At 47.5% G+C, this 18,763-nt stretch overlaps 1 protein-coding gene across 1 annotated transcript; it reads left to right on the top strand.

Moving 5' to 3' along the window:
• The first annotated feature begins 1 nt into the window (after position 1).
• On the top strand, positions 2 to 18,212 carry LOC125739416 (A disintegrin and metalloproteinase with thrombospondin motifs 5). The gene is made up of 8 exons (XM_049009528.1): positions 2 to 1,614; positions 7,369 to 7,501; positions 10,074 to 10,241; positions 11,420 to 11,703; positions 14,162 to 14,345; positions 14,481 to 14,656; positions 15,182 to 15,357; positions 15,700 to 18,212. Exons 1-8 carry the CDS (start codon positions 547 to 549, stop codon positions 16,247 to 16,249), a joined length of 2,739 nt encoding a protein of 912 aa, XP_048865485.1. The 5' UTR covers positions 2 to 546; the 3' UTR covers positions 16,250 to 18,212.
• The last annotated feature ends 551 nt before the right edge of the window (positions 18,213 to 18,763 follow it).

The raw sequence follows: 18,763 nt of genomic DNA, 5'->3' as shown, positions 1-18,763 counted from the left end.
CAACTGCAACCAACTGGTTGAAACGGACGAGGCAAGAATGACACTCTGCTATAAATGCATTGTTCGCATTTCTCTTCACCACTTTACTCTCCTCGTTTGCACTACGGCGCCGATACGGAAAAAGATGGAAATTACGCCGCACTTGACTTTGCCGTGACTTGGCCGGGCTGGGAGGCGGCAGCGCCGAGGGAGTGTATGAGAGCCGAGGGGAAAGAAAGTGAAGTGCGAGGGGGGCGGACTTTATCCTTCAGCTCTTTTAAGTGAGAACTTCATGTGTTGTTCTCAAAAGTACAACTTAGTCCCGGTGAGTTGATGTTTTCCGTTTCATTTCAAACATATGTTTTCTGTTTTTCCTCTTTTTCACTTTTCGGTGGAGCATGATATGAAAAAGCAATGTGTGCGCACAAGAGACCAAACCCTTGCATTTCTCTGAGATGTTTTTTTAAGTTTATCCAAGTTTTCTTCCCGTTGCTTTGAGGTGGAATATAAATTACGCATATTTTATGCGATATTTTTCCGGGGTGAGATATTTCCGTCTCAGGAAGGATGGTTCTGATCAGGTTATTCCTTTTGTGTGCCGTTAAGTTTCACGCCGGGGATGCGGATTTGGCCATCAGTCGCTCCGCTTTAAAGGCTTTCGTTCCACCTGTAAGCGAGCGGCTTTACGCACCTGTCCACCGCACAAGCGGGATCGTGCGGATCATTGACCGGATTTACCACGGAGATGGAAAAGTGGGATATCTGTTATATTTGGACGGCAGGAAATTTCAGCTGGACATGGAGAGGGATGAGGCGATAGTATCCCAGCACTTCAAGTCTAAGTACGTGAAAGCGCTGCAGGGCATGGACGGCAGTGCGCATCCAGCAGCGCACGGCGGATGTTTTTACCGTGGCACGGTGGACTCTAATCCCGAATCTCTGGCCCTTTTCAATCTATGTGGCGGCGCCTTTGATGGCTTCTTTGCAGTGGACAACCGCCGCTACACGATCAGACCGATAATCAGGGCGAAGGGACACGAAAACGTCGCGGATGCAGCAGGCGACGCGGTGATGGAGAGATCGGTCCAGTACTACAGCCGGGAGAGCTTCAGATTTGTGGCGGAGCCGGCGAAGGACAGCTGCGCGACACGAGACCGGAGAGGACGCAGGAGTAGTACGCAAAAGCGCCGGGGTCGTAAAGGAAAAACTCACAAGCACGATCTCAATTTGGATGCACTGCGAAGCACGACACAGGACAGCAGGTGGTGGTTCTCCAACATGCTCTCCGGGACCTCCGGTAAGAGGCGCAAAAGGTCGATCTCCCGGGCGAGGCACGTGGAGTTACTCTTAGTGGCAGACGAGTCCATGTCCAAGAAATACGGCGACAATCTGCGCCACTACCTCATGACCCTCGCCTCGATCGCGTCCAAGCTATACGGCCACGCAAGTATCGAGAACCCAGTGCGCCTGTCCGTGGTCAAAGTGGTTGTGGTGACGGACAAGGAGAAGGGTCTGGAGATCTCCAAGAACGCGGCCGCCACGCTGAAAAGTTTCTGCAAGTGGCAGAATCAGCAGAACCCGCTGGACGACGACCATGAGCATCACCACGATGCCGCAATCCTCTTCACCAGGCAGGTAAACAACTGGCTGAAACAGAGTCAACAGGTTTAAAATGTGATCCTAAGAGTGCCCGAGTTTTGTGAAATACTGGAACAGGTTCTGTCGATTCCCTCAAGGTGTGTTTAAAAAGTAATATCACACTGCACTCAAAAATCTGTAGTTTTACAGTCACTGGCATTGCTATCTGCGTCTCGTTTAAGAATATTTATTCGGTTGCTGTTTTTATAAACATGCATAAAATCTTGGCGGCCGATAGATCCTATATGAGAGTTCACCTGAAATATAAATCACGGTTATCAACAGTTCTTACATTTTCATGGAAAACTAAGTAACAGACTTTTGAGAGCGTTAATCCTGTACAAGCTTGTTCCAGCAACAACACGATCTTTGCCAGATAACATTCACATTAAATGCTTTGTAAGGAGGTCTAATGAGTGAAAGCACTTGGCATAAATGTCAAAACCCCCTCCCCCCCTTACATACATTAAAAAGTGTTTCCCCTTCAGATCTGTTCTCCTCCCAACCCCTGGGCATTATGCTGTGTCGAAGTCATGTGACCTCGCTGGGCAGGCACATTCTTCCCAGGTTTGCAGGATGTAGCTGAGATCAGCTGCTGGCTAGCTGGTGGTATTTAACCCTGAAAGCTTAGAGTCTGTTTTTGTTCCCCTCTCTGTGGTCCTTCATCTCCACTCCAAGCTTGGCCCTGACTAATGAAACCAACCTCACATTCTGAAATGTTATTGCGGTGCTGTTCGCTTAGCACAGCTCACATGCATTAACCCTGTGATGCAAGTTTGCATTGTTTTTGCGGCTGTTCGGAAATGGGCCACGCAGTGAGATAATTGGAGGATTCTTGATATATTTTGGTGCTGTTCTGCATTATCGGAGTACAGAGAGCTTACCTCCTGCATCCCTCCACATCACTTATCAGCATTCGAGCTAGAATTCTGGGGTGATTGCGTTTGCCTTAGAACTCAACCATAGTCTTTATCGTGATCATAAATAACTATCTCTCAACATCCCAGGGTCCCTAATGTTTTTTACTCAGCAGGTTAGAATGTTGTTCCATTTATCAGAAGGTTGCTGGTTCAAATCCCGGACTCAGCATAGTAAATATACAGGTACATTCCTAAGCAAGGTCCTTAACCTCCAAATACTAGAACTGGGCAACACGGCTTTCTCTAAAAAAATATATGTTGCTTTGGATAAAAGCATCTCCTGAACTTAAAATGTAAATGTTTGATAGCCAGCTGCAGTAAGGGACAGAGTTGCCTGCGAACGGATGCAACTCCTTCCTAAACATACAGTTCTGTTAGACACCCACAGAATCACATTTTGCAGATCAACAGAAGCCTCTTTTAACAGTGTAGCATCCTCACAAGGGGGATTCCTAAGCGACGGGGTCGCTGAAGATTAGACTGCATGTTACTGGGTGACGGAGATGCATGACTGCATGATTTCATTTGCGGGGGGGGAGGACAAAGATCTGACTGTGTTAGAAAGGGCTGCCTGTTAGCAGAGTGTAAAAACAAGTAAGGATGCAGTGTTACACAGTGGGTTCTCATACAAAACATTTCCAGTGAACGGAAATGCATCAGCAAAGAGCCTGAATGGTATTTGTCTTGTTTATATACCACATGCTCGCTTTCATTTAATGCATGACTCATTGGCAGAGTGATTGGCATGTCTGTAAGTCTGCATACACCAACAGGGTACATGAATGCTTAGTCTGCACGCATGCATCACCCGTTTCTGTTTACAAACAGCAGCGATGCACACAGACACCTGCGACTTTGCGGCCTTCCCAGTGCGGAAGCTGTTTCCATGGCAGCCGTTTCGTCACAGCCTGCCAGAGCCATGTGCAAGCTGTGTGTGTGTGTGTGTGCCTGTTTTCATGCGCACATAGATCTGCGCCTCTGATTGGCCAACCGAACGCTGTTGTGGGAGGAGCCTCCCTTCCCGTGCAGTGCCTGTTTGCACTGGAACACCGGGGTATTTCACACCTTCTGATATCTCAGCCCAAAACAACCTGACGAAATCGGAGCCCGGGCCAGCACGCGTAGGAGCATCATGCTCTGTGTCTGATGTGACACTGAACACAGCAACAGCACCCTAGCATGTCCTTCGATAAATAAATAAGCTTAAAAACCCTGTAAAAAAAAAAAAAAAAAAACCCTGTAACGGCGATGGCAAAGAAATGCTGTCCAGAGCAGTGCCTGGAAATAAGGAAGCATGCAAGCCTGGCCGTGAGGAGGCACAGAGCGTGTGCAGCGTGTGTACACTTGCTAGCATACATGCATGTGCGCATGAATTGTTGCATGAGGCAAGACAATTCAGGGTCAGCCGGGAGAGGACAGGATTACTTCTCGCTGCTCGGGGTCGAGGCCTTTCGCACATGCACCTGCTCTGCTGTCTATGCTGTCTGCTGGCGCTTAGCGCCTTGCATGTGTGCATCAGTATGTGGGGCGCTCCAGTCCGCAGGCTGCCATTCCAAACACGCCGGGCACGCCTGGCCAGACGCACACTCAGGCAGAAACACATGTGGCAGTGGAATGACTGGGCTTTTCAAACAGCAGCCAGGTGTAAACAGTACACTGCCTGCACACTTAAATGTGTTTGCCTTACATGCGGACATGTTTTATAACTACAGTACTACACCCATATTGACACTCCTATACCTACATACAGTGCTACACCAACACTGACTGTACTATTGCTGTCTACACCTATACCGAAGGTCCTATTCCTACCTACAGTGCTGCATCCATACTGACACTCCTACATGTACAAACAATGCTACACCCACGCTGACTGTTCTGCTCCTACCCAAAGTGCTACACCCATACTGATAGTCCTGTTCCTACCTACAGTGCTACACCCTTTCCTTCACCTACCTACAATGCTTACACCCATGCTAACACTCCTGCTTAAAATGCTACACTCATGCTGACACTCATACTACCAACATACAGTGCTACACCCACACTGACTCTCCTACTCCTCCCATTAATGCTACACCCACACTGACAGTCATACTCCTATGTACAGTGCTACTCCCACACTGACATTCCTACTGCTACCTATAGTGCTACACCCACACTGACAGTTCTATTCATAAGTACAGTGCTGCACTCTAAAAAATACATTGAATGCAGCTGCACCATGAGGAAAATGACATGGTGCAGATATGGACCCCACCCAGACCGTCTCACAGAACCTGAGCTCATAACTTTTGGGTGATGGTGATGCCTGCTCCACCCAAGCACAGCTAATGCAGTATAATATTAAATAAGAACCATATGTGAACCTGCCACATACATGTTTTATTGATGATTAAGAGAAATATGGATTTAAAGAAAATGCATTCTTTCTTGACTGAACAGGTTAATATAGCAAAGCTAAAAAAAATGTTGTTTGAGGGGCTTTAATGCTGTTGTTTCACTGCATACAATGAAACAGGATCCCTCAATAAAGACCCAGAGTTCACAGTAAATATCCCCCATTCCCTGCCCATTTCTTTCACGGGTTTTATGAGAATTTGAATGGCACGCGAGGTGAAACACAGGGACCGTAATACGGCATGCAATCACGTTGTAAACTTTAAGTCCGGACTTAAGACTTCCTCCAGCATCGATCCCCCGTGACACAGCTGCCCGTAAATGCAATCTGCGACACTTTGCTCATGGCTCAGTGTTGTCACAGTGCAGACCTCGTTTAAGCATAATAAGCAGTTTATAGCTTCATTGGGGTGAGTCAAGGGAATTGATGTGGGGCTGCAGTTTGGATGGACTTCTGTTATACAGTTGTGCAACCTTTTTGGCTGTGTTTACGCGTGTGCGCATTTGCGACTGCGTGCAGGGTGGATGTCTGGCTTCATAGAATGCAGTGTCTTTAATTTGATTTATTTACTGACATCCAGAATGACTCGCATGTGCATCATCACATTGCAAGCTTTTGCCTGTTTGTGCGGCCGCTTATTTTTGCAGAAATTCAGCGTAAGTAACCATTAAGGCTCCATAATCTGGGTCATTTCCACAACTTTGGTCTTGGGGTTTATTGTCACTAGTCCTCCAAATAGTTAATTTCCTGCTTCTGTGTTTTGAACTGCTAACAAAGTTCGGAAACATGCAGCTTGGCATGTCGGCGTCTTCCAGTTGCCCGTGGTATGTGGTTGTGGGTGTGCTCTATGGCGGATTGGTATCCCATCTGGGGTCTTCCCTACACTGTGTGTGTTTCAGGTTAGGTTCCAGGATTCCTGTGACCCCGATAATGCAAATGGAAATGGACTTGCAGTAATTAATATGCATTTAATGCTGTTACTAATTTAACATTAAGTCCAACACAAAATGGTCACAATTCAATTCTGGAGTGACTTACAGACATTAATCTATCTTTTACGGAGTGAGTGTGTCCCTGTAGTTGTCACTGGTTAAAGCTGTTTGCTGTTTTTGTATTTTCCTGTGACAGTAATACCATGTTAGCCCTAAGTATTGGCTCTGGTCCTTGGATGCGGAACAGAGGAAAGTTTGTTCCCAAACAGAGTACTATGGCAAATACACAGCCAGACGGGCAGAACTGTAGGAAAACACCTTTATTTAGCATAACGGGGAAGATTTTACGAACTAATGAAAAACATAAACCGGTTAGGTGAGTCACATAAGGGTATCCCCAGGGCATTAGCATTAGCTTAGCATCTAGCCTGAAAACACACTGGGTGTAGCTAATTGATTTCTTTCTGCCCCCAGGCCTAAATCCCTTTTCCCTGGTTTCTGGATGAATATGTTTGTACATCAGTTGAGTGTGGGGGTGGGGGGACAGGTGACAGAGGGAAACAGGCAAGAGAAGATGGGGGAGATGGTAGCGGGCGCTAATACATAGCGCAGGTAGGTCTGAAGGAAGTTTATCTGACTGCTCCAGCTACAGTGTAGCTCATTGGGGAGGTACAGGGGTTTGGGTGTAAGTGGAACACCAGGCTTGAACTGATATTTATTGTTATGCAGGTGGAGAGATTAGATTTGTTGTCCCACTGTAATGGACAACCCTGGGGTGGGTAAAAGTCAGGTGACAAGCCTTTCACAGGCGGCATAAACCGCTTTTCATTCAGCCTCTCAGGCAGACATACGACCAAACCTTGTTGGTCCATCTATGGACCTGACGCCCATATCGGTTTTCCTGATTGTTCTTGCTGTAGGATGTTTGGAGGGTCACCAAAACAAGGGCTTCATACCGTTCTCCTGGCCCTATGTCACATACATCCACTTTCCATCCCTGTTAGAGCAGGTCTTACAATAAGCAAACATATGGCGCACATTCCTGAACATCTAACTTAATGTGTTTCCGCGCACATCTGAATGCCAGCTGCAGGATCTGCGTGTGCGTGAAGTCAGTCCGCCTTGCCATATGGCTGCATACCTTCTTCTTAGCTTGTGTGGTCACCACGTTATGGGTACAACTTCCCAATGTGTTCCGCAGGGTCTGCTGTAGGATCTGTGAGGTCATGGCATTATGTTCACATGTGTTTTGCTGAGTGTCACCCTGCTACCTGCTGGATCTCGGTGGTCATATTTCTCCAGTATGTTGATGTATGCATCATATGCCCTTTCCTGAATCAGTGTGGTCATTTTTCTACAGTGTGTAGACACCTGCATCACTCTGCCCCCTGCTGGATCTGTGTGGTCATATTTCTACAGTTTATTGCCGCTTTGCATGACAGTGCCCCCTGCTGGATCTGTGTGGTCACCATGCCCCTCTCCCTCCCCCTCCCTGTAGGATCTATGCGGGCACCACTCCTGTGACACGCTGGGCATGGCAGACGTGGGTACCATCTGCTCTCCGGAGCGGAGCTGTGCCGTGATCGAGGACGACGGCCTCCACGCCGCCTTCACCGTGGCCCACGAGATCGGTAGGTGTGGCCTGTGCCAGCCTGACTACCAGCACACATATTCACACAGGAATGGTGACTGAAAGTGCAGGTAACAATAGCAGAATGGGAAAAAAAATATTTGTTGCTAATATCCTCACCTGATGCTGACGGTAGCTTATCATCAGAAAGGCATCGGTTCAGATCCCATAGCTGGATCGAGTCATTCTCTGTTGGGCCTGTGAGCAAGGCTTTTAACCCCAGTTGCTCCTATGACACTACCTGACCCTGCTCTCTGATCCTCACTTGTGTGTCGCTTTGGACAAAAGCATTGATTAAATCAGTAAAAACTTACGGATTCTCACTTACACTGACGTGTGGAGAGCAGCAGTTTGGGCAATCCGCATTCAAACAGAATTGAAAACAGGCATCTGTGTTTGATAAAGACTGCAGTCATGTCTCCATCAGCTTGGGTTTACTGCCAGCTAAGAGAAGCTCAACACATTATTTCCTAGCCATTTGACACCCCTTGTTTTATGATACATGGGTGATTTCACATCCTTAAATGAGTTATAGTTGATATTCATGTTTTCTCCCAGATCCCAAACCATTGGTCAGCTTTGGTCATGTGAGTTTCTCAGTAGTCATGTGACTCGTGGTGCTTTGCAGAGTCGGCCTCACGCATGTGTGCGTGTCATTCCCTCCCCATGCCTCTGGTGGGTGTTGCCCCTGCTTTGCTTGCTCAGGGCAGAGGGAAATGCACCAACACTCACCCTGCTGCACTGGCACACTGGAGCTCTTGTGCCCTGGAATATGTTGTGCTCCTACAATGATAAACCCTACCCCGGTCTTTAATTACATGCTATTTTGAGTCCAGGCCACGTCGGGCCCGGAGGGGCTTGTGCAGCCAGGGGGGGAGGGGTGACAAATCTCTCCGGAGGGCCGCCATCCCTTTGGCTCCTTGGAGCCCAATCCCCCTCCTTGCTTCCTGCTCTCTTTCGCTCTGTCACCACTTGTTTCAGTCCCCCGCCTCCTTCCCCGCCCTTCCGCCTGTACAGTGGAGACATAACTGAGGATATCGGACACAAAAAGCATTTAAATAGGTAACAAACCCTTCTGTTGCACTCTAAAACCTACCCGTCATCTACATTTCTTCAGTAATTGAGTAAAAAATGAGTGGACTTGCAAGATAAGTCACCTAATTTCCTGCTTTATACAGAAAGTCTCCTTTAATGTTGTAATGGAAAAGCTTATCCAAAACAAGTTTGGGTCATTTATCATCTTCATGTGGGTCTAATTCATTTAATTTGCCCTTCCCTCATTTTCTCTCCCACTCTCTCTCCCTCTTTCTCTGTCTCTCATGCCTTCCTCGTCTCCTCTCTCTCCATCTCTCTCTCTCTCCCCCCTTCCCCTCCGGGTACTCTCGAACTAGAGACCGGTTATAGCTCACTGGGTCTAGTTACACTTGGGCCTCTGTGGAGCGGAGTCTGCAGAGGCCACCGGCATGTATGACATCAGCCCTGGACGCGGTACAGAGCCAGGCAGCCAGGGCATAGGAGGAATTACAGCCCTCTCAGTAGCTTGCAGCCGAAAAGCATGAACCGGGAGGCTGCCAGCCCTCTGTAAACAAACTGCACATGTAAAGCGGGAGTTAACCACTGCCTGTAAATGTCAGTAAATTACCACGCTTATGGACTGAGTTTATCTTAAGGCATGGAGATGGGGGTGTTCACCGGTGACTCATACACAAGACAGTCGTGCTTCTGAGCCTTAGGTCTGATCTTGGGTTTGATCAAAGATGTTTTATCTCTGGTATTTTGCAACAGACCTATACTTACATTTTTCATTCTACGCATTTATCAGACGGGGCAGCATGGTGGTGTTGTGATTAGCACTGTTGCCGGACGCCTCTGGGACCTGGGTTTGAGTCTCTGCCATAGCTCCATGTGTGTGACGTTTGCATGTCCTCCCCAGCTTATCGTGCGGTTTCTTCTGGGTACTACCATTCCCCCCCCCCCAGTAGATAAAACATGCTGAGGCTAATGGGAGTTACCGAATTTCCTGTAGGGGTGTGAGTGTGCCCTGTGATGTGTTGGCAACCCATCCTGGGTTGTTCCCTGCCTTGTGCTTATAGCCCAGAAGCTCTGAATAGGACAAGTAGTTACAGAGGATGGATGGGCATTTAGGAAATATTTGTCCAAAGCGACATACAAGTGAGGCCAATAGCACATTGCAAACATTATATTGATTAGGCATAAGTGCGATGAATGTTCAGGTACAAGTGCAAGCCGAACTGTAACAGGAGCTACACAACAATAAAGCGAGACTCCTGAAGTCCTCCACTAACTTAATACTTATCACCAGACGGAATGCAAAAACAGCTACTAGCAGATACTTACAAACCAGATAAAGACTCCAAACAGCAAAGATACTTGCATGGGATCACATCGGGGGTGGCGGGGGGAGGTGTCATGGATGTTATAATACATGACATCTGGGAGAATGATGGGCATAGCTGAGAACATGTGCCATGCATGTATACCATGTTTCGTTGGTGTTTCATATTCATATCTTGGTATGTTTTATGGTTTTTATCCCATCTGCGGCCCACTAGGCCACCTCCTGGGTCTCTCTCATGACGACTCCAAGTTCTGCGAGGAGCGCTTTGGCTCCAACGAGGACAAGCGCCTCATGTCCTCCATCCTAACATCCATCGATGCCTCGAAACCATGGAGCCGTTGCACCTCTTCCACCATAACTGACTTCTTTGATGACGGACATGGTGAGCAAGAAGGGAAGGGTGGGGAGGAGAGGCTGGAGCTGTACTGGGACCAGGGTAGGGGCTAGGGGACAGAGGGGGGAGTCCAGCAAAGTTCTTGTGGCCTAAGCAATTCAGAAGAATACTACGCAGTATTTCTACTTGGCCCTAATTAATGTAGCTGTAGTTTTGCTTTGGAACAGCAGCTTTAAGCTGCAGTTAGGTTACTGCTCCCCCCGCTTGCTCAGATGCAGCTGCTGAACTTTTAAGCAGAGTATCGGGGGCAGCATCCTTCAAAGACTGCATTCGAAGACCGAATGTATCACAGCGGTCTCTCCCATTTATATGGCTCCTTCAAATGCGGTCTAGAAATGCGTCTTTCTTTTGCCAAGTTGAAAAGGATGCATCTGATGTGTCCGTCATGGCCCAACATACCTCAAGATTCACTACACATAGGTAAAGTGGGTCTGTCCCAGCTAGGAGATAAGGGAAAGGGGGGGAGCAGCTGGTGACACAAACAGGATATTATACGTAGGCTAGACCATCCCATTTGACTATTAAAGAATGCAGTCTACAAAGGCTACACCTTCATATGCCACGTCCTTCTAAGAAACAACCCCTGAAATCAAACACAGCTGGTATTCTACTCCCCTCTCTCTATTCTACTCGTTCTATATTCCCTTCCTTCCCCTCTCTCTGTTCCACTCCTTCTACATTCCCTGCCTTCCCCTCTCTCTATTCTACTCGTTCTATATTCCCTTCCTTCCCCTCTCTGTTCCACTCCTTCTATATTCCCTTCCTTCCCCTCTCTCTATTCTACTCGTTCTATATTCCCTTCCTTCCCCTCTCTGTTCCACTCCTTCTACATTCCCTTCCTTCCCCTCTCTGTTCCACTCCTTCTACATTCCCTTCCTTCCCCTCTCTCTGTTCCACTCCTTCTACATTCCCTTCCTTCCCCTCTCTCTGTTCCACTCCTTCTACATTCCCTTCCTTCCCCTCTCTCTGTTCCACTCCTTCTACATTCCCTGCCTTCCCCTCTCTCTATTCCATTCCTTCTATATTCCCTCTTTCCCCTCACTCTGTATTCCATTCCTTATATATCCTCTGCTTTCCTCTCACTCTTCTGTTCCTCTCAGTCTATATCCCCTACTGTTCCCACACACTTAGTTGCACACAATTCTGTGTTCTCTTCTGGCCCACAGCGGATTGTCTCCTGGACTCCCCCCGCCAGCCTCTGCTGGGCCCAGAAGAGCTGCCAGGCCAGAGCTACGATGCCATTCGCCAATGCCAGCTGGCCTTCGGTCCAGAATACACAGTGTGCCCAGGTATGGATGTGTGCGCCCGTCTCTGGTGCGCCGTCATCCGCCAGGGTCAAATGGTCTGCCTCACGAAGAAGCTGCCGGCAGTGGAGGGCACCCCCTGTGCCAAGGGACGCATATGTCTACATGGCAAGTGTGTGGACAAGACCCGCAAGAAGCACTACACGGTGAGGCTGGGGGAGGGAACAAGCCAATCTGCCTGAAATCATTTGTGAAAACACTGCCCACCACTTCTCCTGGACAGGGTCTGGCGGCAGGTCTGCAACCTATCCCATACAGTTTATCCCGGGCAAGGTCTGGGTGGGCAGGGTCTGCAGCCTATCTCAGGCAGTTTATCCTGGGTAGGATCTGGGGAGGGGGTGAAGTCTGCAGCCTATCCCTGGCTGTATATCCTGGGCAGGGTCCGGGGGGGCAGGGTCTGCAGCCTATCCCATACAGTTTATCCCGGGCAAGGTCTGGGGGGGCAGGGTCTGCGACCTATCCTAAGCAGTTTACCCTGGGCAAGGTCTGGGGGGGCAGGGTCTGTGACCTATCCTAGGCAGTTTATCCTGGGAAGGATCTGGGGAGGGGGTGAAGTCTGCAGCCTATCCCAGGCAGTTTATCCTGGACAAGGTCTGGGGGGGCAGGGTCTGCAGCCTATCCTTGGCAGTTTAAAGAGCAAGGCAGGGGTTCTCCAGTCCATCACAGGCAACATCAGCAACTTAGACACCCCAATTAGCCTTACTTCACGTATTTGGATTGTGGGAATAAACTGAAGTAACCACAGGAGGAAAATTCCACATATAACTCCATGAGAAAATACCATGCAAATTCCACACACAGAGCTGAGATACAGCCAGTGGTGGTTGGCCAAGAGCCTCTCCCAGATGTGGGGGGGGGGATATAAAATATATAAATATATATATTTTTTTTTTTTATCAATTTTACTTAATAGTGTGTGCCTACATGCAATCTCAATTATTTAAACAACATTTCCACAAACTGACTCTCATTCAACAGTGTGTTTCCACTGACAGATTTCCACCAATCATTTCTCTTCTTGGGCGCTCATCAAAGTGCCCCAAAAGTGCGGCGAAATAGCCAATCATGTATGGTTGCTAGGCTAATATAATAAAGATTTCGCCTATCAGCGTCGCCGAATGAAATAGTTATGGGGCGCTGGAAATTTCGCCACTGCCACAGAAAATGCAGGAAAGTTTTGGATCAGGTCAGTCAGTCAGAGAGAGATGATGGCAACGATGACAGTTGGGGGGCAGCTTCCAGCCAGTTCGGTGAGATCGTTATTGAATTACCCTTTTGGACGATGGTGGAAAAAATCCACATTAAGGAGCTGGGACCCGACAAGTCCAAAATAAATATCACCCAGCCAACTAAGGAAGTTAAATTATGATTGTGAAATTGTTGTCATTTTCTGACTGTTCATTTGAATGCTTCTACTGGACTAGGAAGGGAAATCAATTGGTACGTCAGCCCCACCAAGAATTTTTTTCACCAGCCGCCACTGGATACAGCACTGCGTTACCCACCAAGCCAGTATACCAATCAGTTCAGAAGGGCTGTAATTGAAAAGTTGAGTGTCATCCACACCCCCAGGCAGGAAGTGATCTGATTATGTCTGACTGTGTGTGTGTGTGTGTGTGTGTGTGTGTGTGTGTGTGTGTGTGTGTGTGTGTGTGTGTGTGTGTGTGTGTGTGTGTGCTTGTAATTATTACATTGTGGGGACTGGATTTGCCCACAGTGTGACAAAACCAGTAACTTTTACCTTGTGGGGACATTTTTTTCAGTATGGAAGCTAAAAAAAGTCTTGTATTTTATTTGGTTACTTATGGTAAGGGCTGGGTAGGTGTTATGGTTGTAATACTTAGGGTTAGAATCGTGCCCATAGAAATTAATGGAGAGTCCCCATGAAGACATGGATACGTGGACTGTGTGTGTGTGTGTGTGCGTGTGTGTATGCAGGCAGACGGGCTCGTGACGGAACATGTGTGTTTCATCCACATGTCAGCGTGGTGAAATACAGCCACTATGGAAAGGCAGAATAGGAGGGATTGCTATGCTGCTCACGGCTGTCGTTTCTATCCCACCGTCACCTCCTCTCTCCTTTTATGGGACAAAGGGACAGAGAGAACTGCATGTGTAATTTGCTACTGTCACACAAAAGACACTGTACATAAGTACATCCATATTATTGTGTACAGTCCCACCTGATTACAAAAGTGCTACTTTTTAAAGAAGGGATGGCTTGTTCAAAGCTATCACAGACCCTAGGATTAAGAATGGTTATCATCTTGGTTAGATAGCTGTAGTCTTAACTAGCAAGCCACACACTTCCCTGTGTTCCCCTGTAATGTTTACTTCCTGTTAGTGTCCAGCTTCAATGTCTGGAGGAGGAGATTGGAGAAGGTCATGTTAGCTCATTTATAGAGACAGTGACATTGCTCCAGAGAGACCATTTTAAATTTCATCTAGGAATTTAGCCATATGATTATTGAAGAAAATTAGATTATGTACCAAATTCAAGGGTACAACAGAAGTGCCCCTCCTGCCAAACCTTCCTTAGCAACTGCCCCCCCTGTTGGCTGAAAGAAAGCCTTACCATTTTTCTGCTGTTTTTTCTTCCTTCAGATCTCGAACCATGGAAGCTGGAGCTCATGGGGGTCCTGGGGCGAGTGCTCACGCACATGCGGGGGCGGGGTGCAATTTGCACACCGCCAGTGCAACAACCCCGCCCCCCGTAATAATGGCCGCTATTGCACGGGCAAGAGGGCCATCTACCGGTCCTGCAATGTCACGCCCTGTCCTGCTTCCAGTGAGTTTCATCTCTTTCACCATATATATATATATATATATACTTCACATACAGAAATAGACAGTAGTGTATAGTAAAACAAACTACACACGGACACTCGATTAATGAAGCTGTTCCCTCTACCACACCCCCCAGGTAAGAGTTATCGCCAGGAGCAGTGTGAGGCACGGAATGGTCACCAGGTGGACCCTAAAGGAGTGAAGACGTTTGTGGAGTGGATGCCCAAGTACGCTGGAGTTCTGCCTGGGGATGTATGCAAACTCACCTGTCGGGCCAAGGGCACAGGCTACTACGTTGTGTTTTCCAACAGGGTGAGCTGAGAAACTTTGGCTGAGATATTGAATTTACATCATGTACCAAAGATTTGATTATGTTGACCTGCTCCAGAGGCTGAGCTGTGAGCTAAATTCATTCTAGTGTCCATAGACCTACAGATCAGCATTTCATAGGGTAATAGAAAGTTACAGGTCAACACTTCCCAGTATTCCAGAGAGCTACAGACCAACCCTGCACAGGGTTCCAGAGAGATACAGACCAAAACCCTATACAGTTCCATAGGGATACAGGCCATCAATTCATAAGGCTCCAGGAAGTTACAGGCCAACACTCTGTAAGGTTCCAGAGGCATACAGGCCAACACTCTGTAAGGTTCCAGAGGCATACAGGCCAACACTCCACAGGGTTTGAGAGAGTTACAAGCCAGCATCTCATAGGGTTCCAGACAGCTGAAAGCAAACCCTCTATAAAGTTTCTGAAAAACAGAGGATTAAAACTGATGATATGACAGGATGAAGACGAAGAGGGCCAGGCCATTAACCAATTGTGTTTTTGTCCAGGTGATTGATGGTACCGAGTGCCGCCCTTTCAGTAACTCAGTGTGTGTGCGGGGGAAGTGCGTGCGTACCGGCTGCGATGGCATTATCGGCTCCAAGCTGCACTTCGACAAGTGTGGCGTCTGCGGGGGGAACAGTACAAGCTGCATCAAAGTCATGGGCAATTTCACCAAGAAGAGGTTAGTTACATGCTCAGACTGACCAGCAGCAGATCACACACACACTCAGACATGAAGGATGTGTGGAGCTCACTAAGGCTGTATGATGGTCCTTCAATGATGATGCAGATACCTTCTTGGTCCACGTAGTTGAAGACCTTTGGTTTGTTAATCTATTTTCATAGCAGGGTTTCACCTCTGTGCATTGAAGTATCTCTTGCTCAGTTTTGTTTGTTGAGATAATGGGATCAGTCCATGGTAGGACCTAAACCACGATACATTCACACAGGAGTTCCATGCTATTCTGAACTTACCCTGAGGTTCCTGACCATCCTCTTGTTCACTCCCCCCTCCCAACTGTAGCAAAGGCTACACAGATGTGGTGAAGATCCCTGCAGGCTCCACGCACATCAAGATCCGCCAGCACAAGCCCAAGGATCAACCCCGATTCACAGCCTACCTGGCCCTTCGCAAACCTGGTGGGGACTACCTGCTCAATGGAAAGTTCATGATCTCGACCTCAGAGACCATCATCCAGCTCAATGGCACGGTGCTCAACTACAGCGGCTGGAGTCAGAAGGACGATGCCCTGCAGAGTTTGGGCCCTGGGGCCTTAGGAGAGAACCTGGTGGTCCAGATCCTCGCAACAGATGCCAAGCGCCCACTCGACATACGCTACAGCTTCTTCATGCCCCGACCACCTCCCCTACCGGCCCAAACTTCACCACCTGTGCAGCGTACTCTCCAGCCACAGTGGGATACAGGGCCCTGGCTGGCCTGCTCCCGAACATGCGATGCAGGCTGGCAGACACGCACCGTGCAGTGCAAGGACCCACAGGGCCGGCTGGCTAAGAGCTGCCCGTTGGAGGACCGGCCCTCTGCCTTCAAACAGTGCCTCATACAGAAGTGCTGAGGCCAAAGCCGGCTGGCCACAGCCACAACTAGACACGGGCCATTCCGGCTCAAATGCAAACGGACACACCCAGGACTTCACCCACTAGTATTTTTTTGTTTTTGTATCAAATCATCCATTATTATCACAATTACCATTAATCAGCAATGCATTATTATTTGATTTTTGTTATACTCATGTCATCATTGTGTGTCTGAGCTCTTGACCAGGGCCGTGAAATTATCCTACCATCCATCTATGCACTTGCTATGCTTACACACTAAAGGGACGAGCCCTGGGGGTAAAATAATGACCGGATTGGACAAGAGTGAGGGGCGGGATCCTGATCCAGCAGTTCGTGATTGGACGACAGCTCTGTAGCAAAGGAATCAGACTCTGCTACAATACGGCTGGACTGGACTATACAGCCCCAACGTAAAAAGACTCCAGTGGGATGGGCTGACACTAAGAAGTCAAGACCAGGGGCAAAGCAATGCACCAATGAGAGAAGAATACACAGAGATACCAGTAGACTGAAACTGACTTACAATAGAAACCATTGTCTGGAGTTTCAACCCCTGATGCCATCGACTGAGGATGTCACTGCATGCGGACCAATGGCGGGTGTGACCGGGGGGGTGGAACGAGACATGGATAAAACATTTCACCCTGCAGCTCCTCCTCACAGGCACTCTGTGATGTCTGTTTATATGACTGTGCGTGACTTCAACTCGAAGGTCATCCCATCTGCGTTCCAGGACTTCGTACGTCAATGTTATGCATCAGTCGCGCTTCCACGAGTGACTGTGTGTGATGGTGCGCGGATCCGGGGCTTTGAAACACTGGCGTTTCCGACTGCGAGCAGAGGCTACTTTGAGTCTGCGAGTGCGTTTGTGTGCACGCATGCCAAATTGCAGTCTTGCTATACTGCGGTATGTTAGTCCAGCTGAGCTTCTCCTGTCTACAACCAGCTTGAAACCCAAAAAACGGTGGGCCCTCCACCCCCCGTCATGGAGGATGGTGTTCTGCGCTCGTCCGTCTATCAGTTCGTTTAGAACTTTTCAGAAAACCATTTCAGAAAAACAATCAATGCCATGGATACTTGCAAAAAAAAAAAAACAACAGGTATTGGGAAACTTGCTTTTGCAATTCTGGTATGGAGATACACAAACTGGAATTGCTGAAATTGTACCCAAATCAGTTTGATTTGTTTTAAAGACCTCTCTAATTCACTCAGTTGCACTCACACACATTAGCCAAACTTTTAAGTTCTTTATGAATACTGACTGACGCTACCTTAAGAAGTGTCATGTATTTAAAAACCAAGGCCATACCGAAATCATCTCCCAATCTACCATTCCATCTCGTAACTGGAACACTGCCCATTTCATGGCATTTGGACACATATAGAAACTAAAAGTCCTACAAGACCATGTAGGGTTTACATACCGAGCAACTGTACATGAGTCCTAAGCATGAAGCTCCAGGTCATTTTTGACCTATAAACTTTAATATCCCTTCTCCTGTTCTTGTTGCGGTTCCAAGCACCTAGACTCATCTCCTAATTAGGTGTGAAGACCTTTTGACGCGCCCACGCAATACAGGGAATGGAGATAATGCAGAGAATGAGATATCTTTCCTCCCTCTTTTGACATTGGTTTACGTGACTGCCTGGATCACTGGCGAGCAAAAATAAACAGACCCAAATACCTGAAGCGACATACACGCACTCTATCAAGTACTGTCTGACACACCCACCATGGGGGAAAAGACCCTACAACGGAATGACAGGAACACGGCACTGAAATTATAATTTATTGTTTGTACAACCGGTATGTGAAAAACCATGTGATGAATTTATTTATTATTATTGTTGTTTATTATAATTATTTAACATGGAATACCAATTGTGCAGAACATTTAATTTTTTAAGAAAATAGTGTTTTTTCTAGTATGTATATAAATATGTACATTTCAATCATCACTCTTTTCTCTATTTTTTTGTGAAGAAACGTCTCCTCCTCCACTACTGACACTGACTGACATAATTCAACTTGCTTAGGCAGCTCATTCCGAACCACACAAACGTTTAAAGCGTCACGTCATTTAACTGATACAGGGTAATAATAGTGTGACAGTAACAAGACCCTCACATCACATTACAGGATTTATATGCTAAGCAAGTATCATTCACCTGCTTATACTCAGCAGGGTCACAGGAGACCATTCCAGTCAACACAGGGCAGCAATCGCAGGGTACATACATTATGGGTAAATGGGACATAGCAGTTCGGCTAAACACATTTTTGGGCTACAGGAGTAACCCAGGGAGATCGCCATTAACACAGAGGAGAGGTAGGACTCGAACCTGTAATACTGGAGTTTGGAAGGCCACCGTACCACCATGTAACAGTCATATGTTCCAGAGAAATATCGCGCTTGGAATACAATGACCAAAAAAACGCACAGGTATGCGCCAATCTTTTAAATGAAGAGCAAGAGAAAACTTAAAAAGTGGTGCTACGTGAGCGAAAT

This window comes from Brienomyrus brachyistius, chromosome 1, assembly GCF_023856365.1.
Source record: "Brienomyrus brachyistius isolate T26 chromosome 1, BBRACH_0.4, whole genome shotgun sequence".
In the NCBI taxonomy this organism is placed as follows: domain Eukaryota; kingdom Metazoa; phylum Chordata; class Actinopteri; order Osteoglossiformes; family Mormyridae; genus Brienomyrus; species Brienomyrus brachyistius.
This window is presented reverse-complemented; position numbering and strand designations above follow the sequence as displayed.

Bases quoted from the DNA above. Each gene is read 5' to 3' on its own strand.
- LOC125739416 (XM_049009528.1), top strand. From the start codon at position 547: ATGGTTCTGATCAGGTTATTCCTTTTGTGTGCCGTTAAGTTTCACGCC. The intron at 11,704-14,161 runs GTGAGGCTGGGG...TTCTTCCTTCAG, and splicing joins CCCGCAAGAAGCACTACACG to ATCTCGAACCATGGAAGCTG. The intron at 14,346-14,480 runs GTGAGTTTCATC...CACACCCCCCAG, and splicing joins CACGCCCTGTCCTGCTTCCA to GTAAGAGTTATCGCCAGGAG.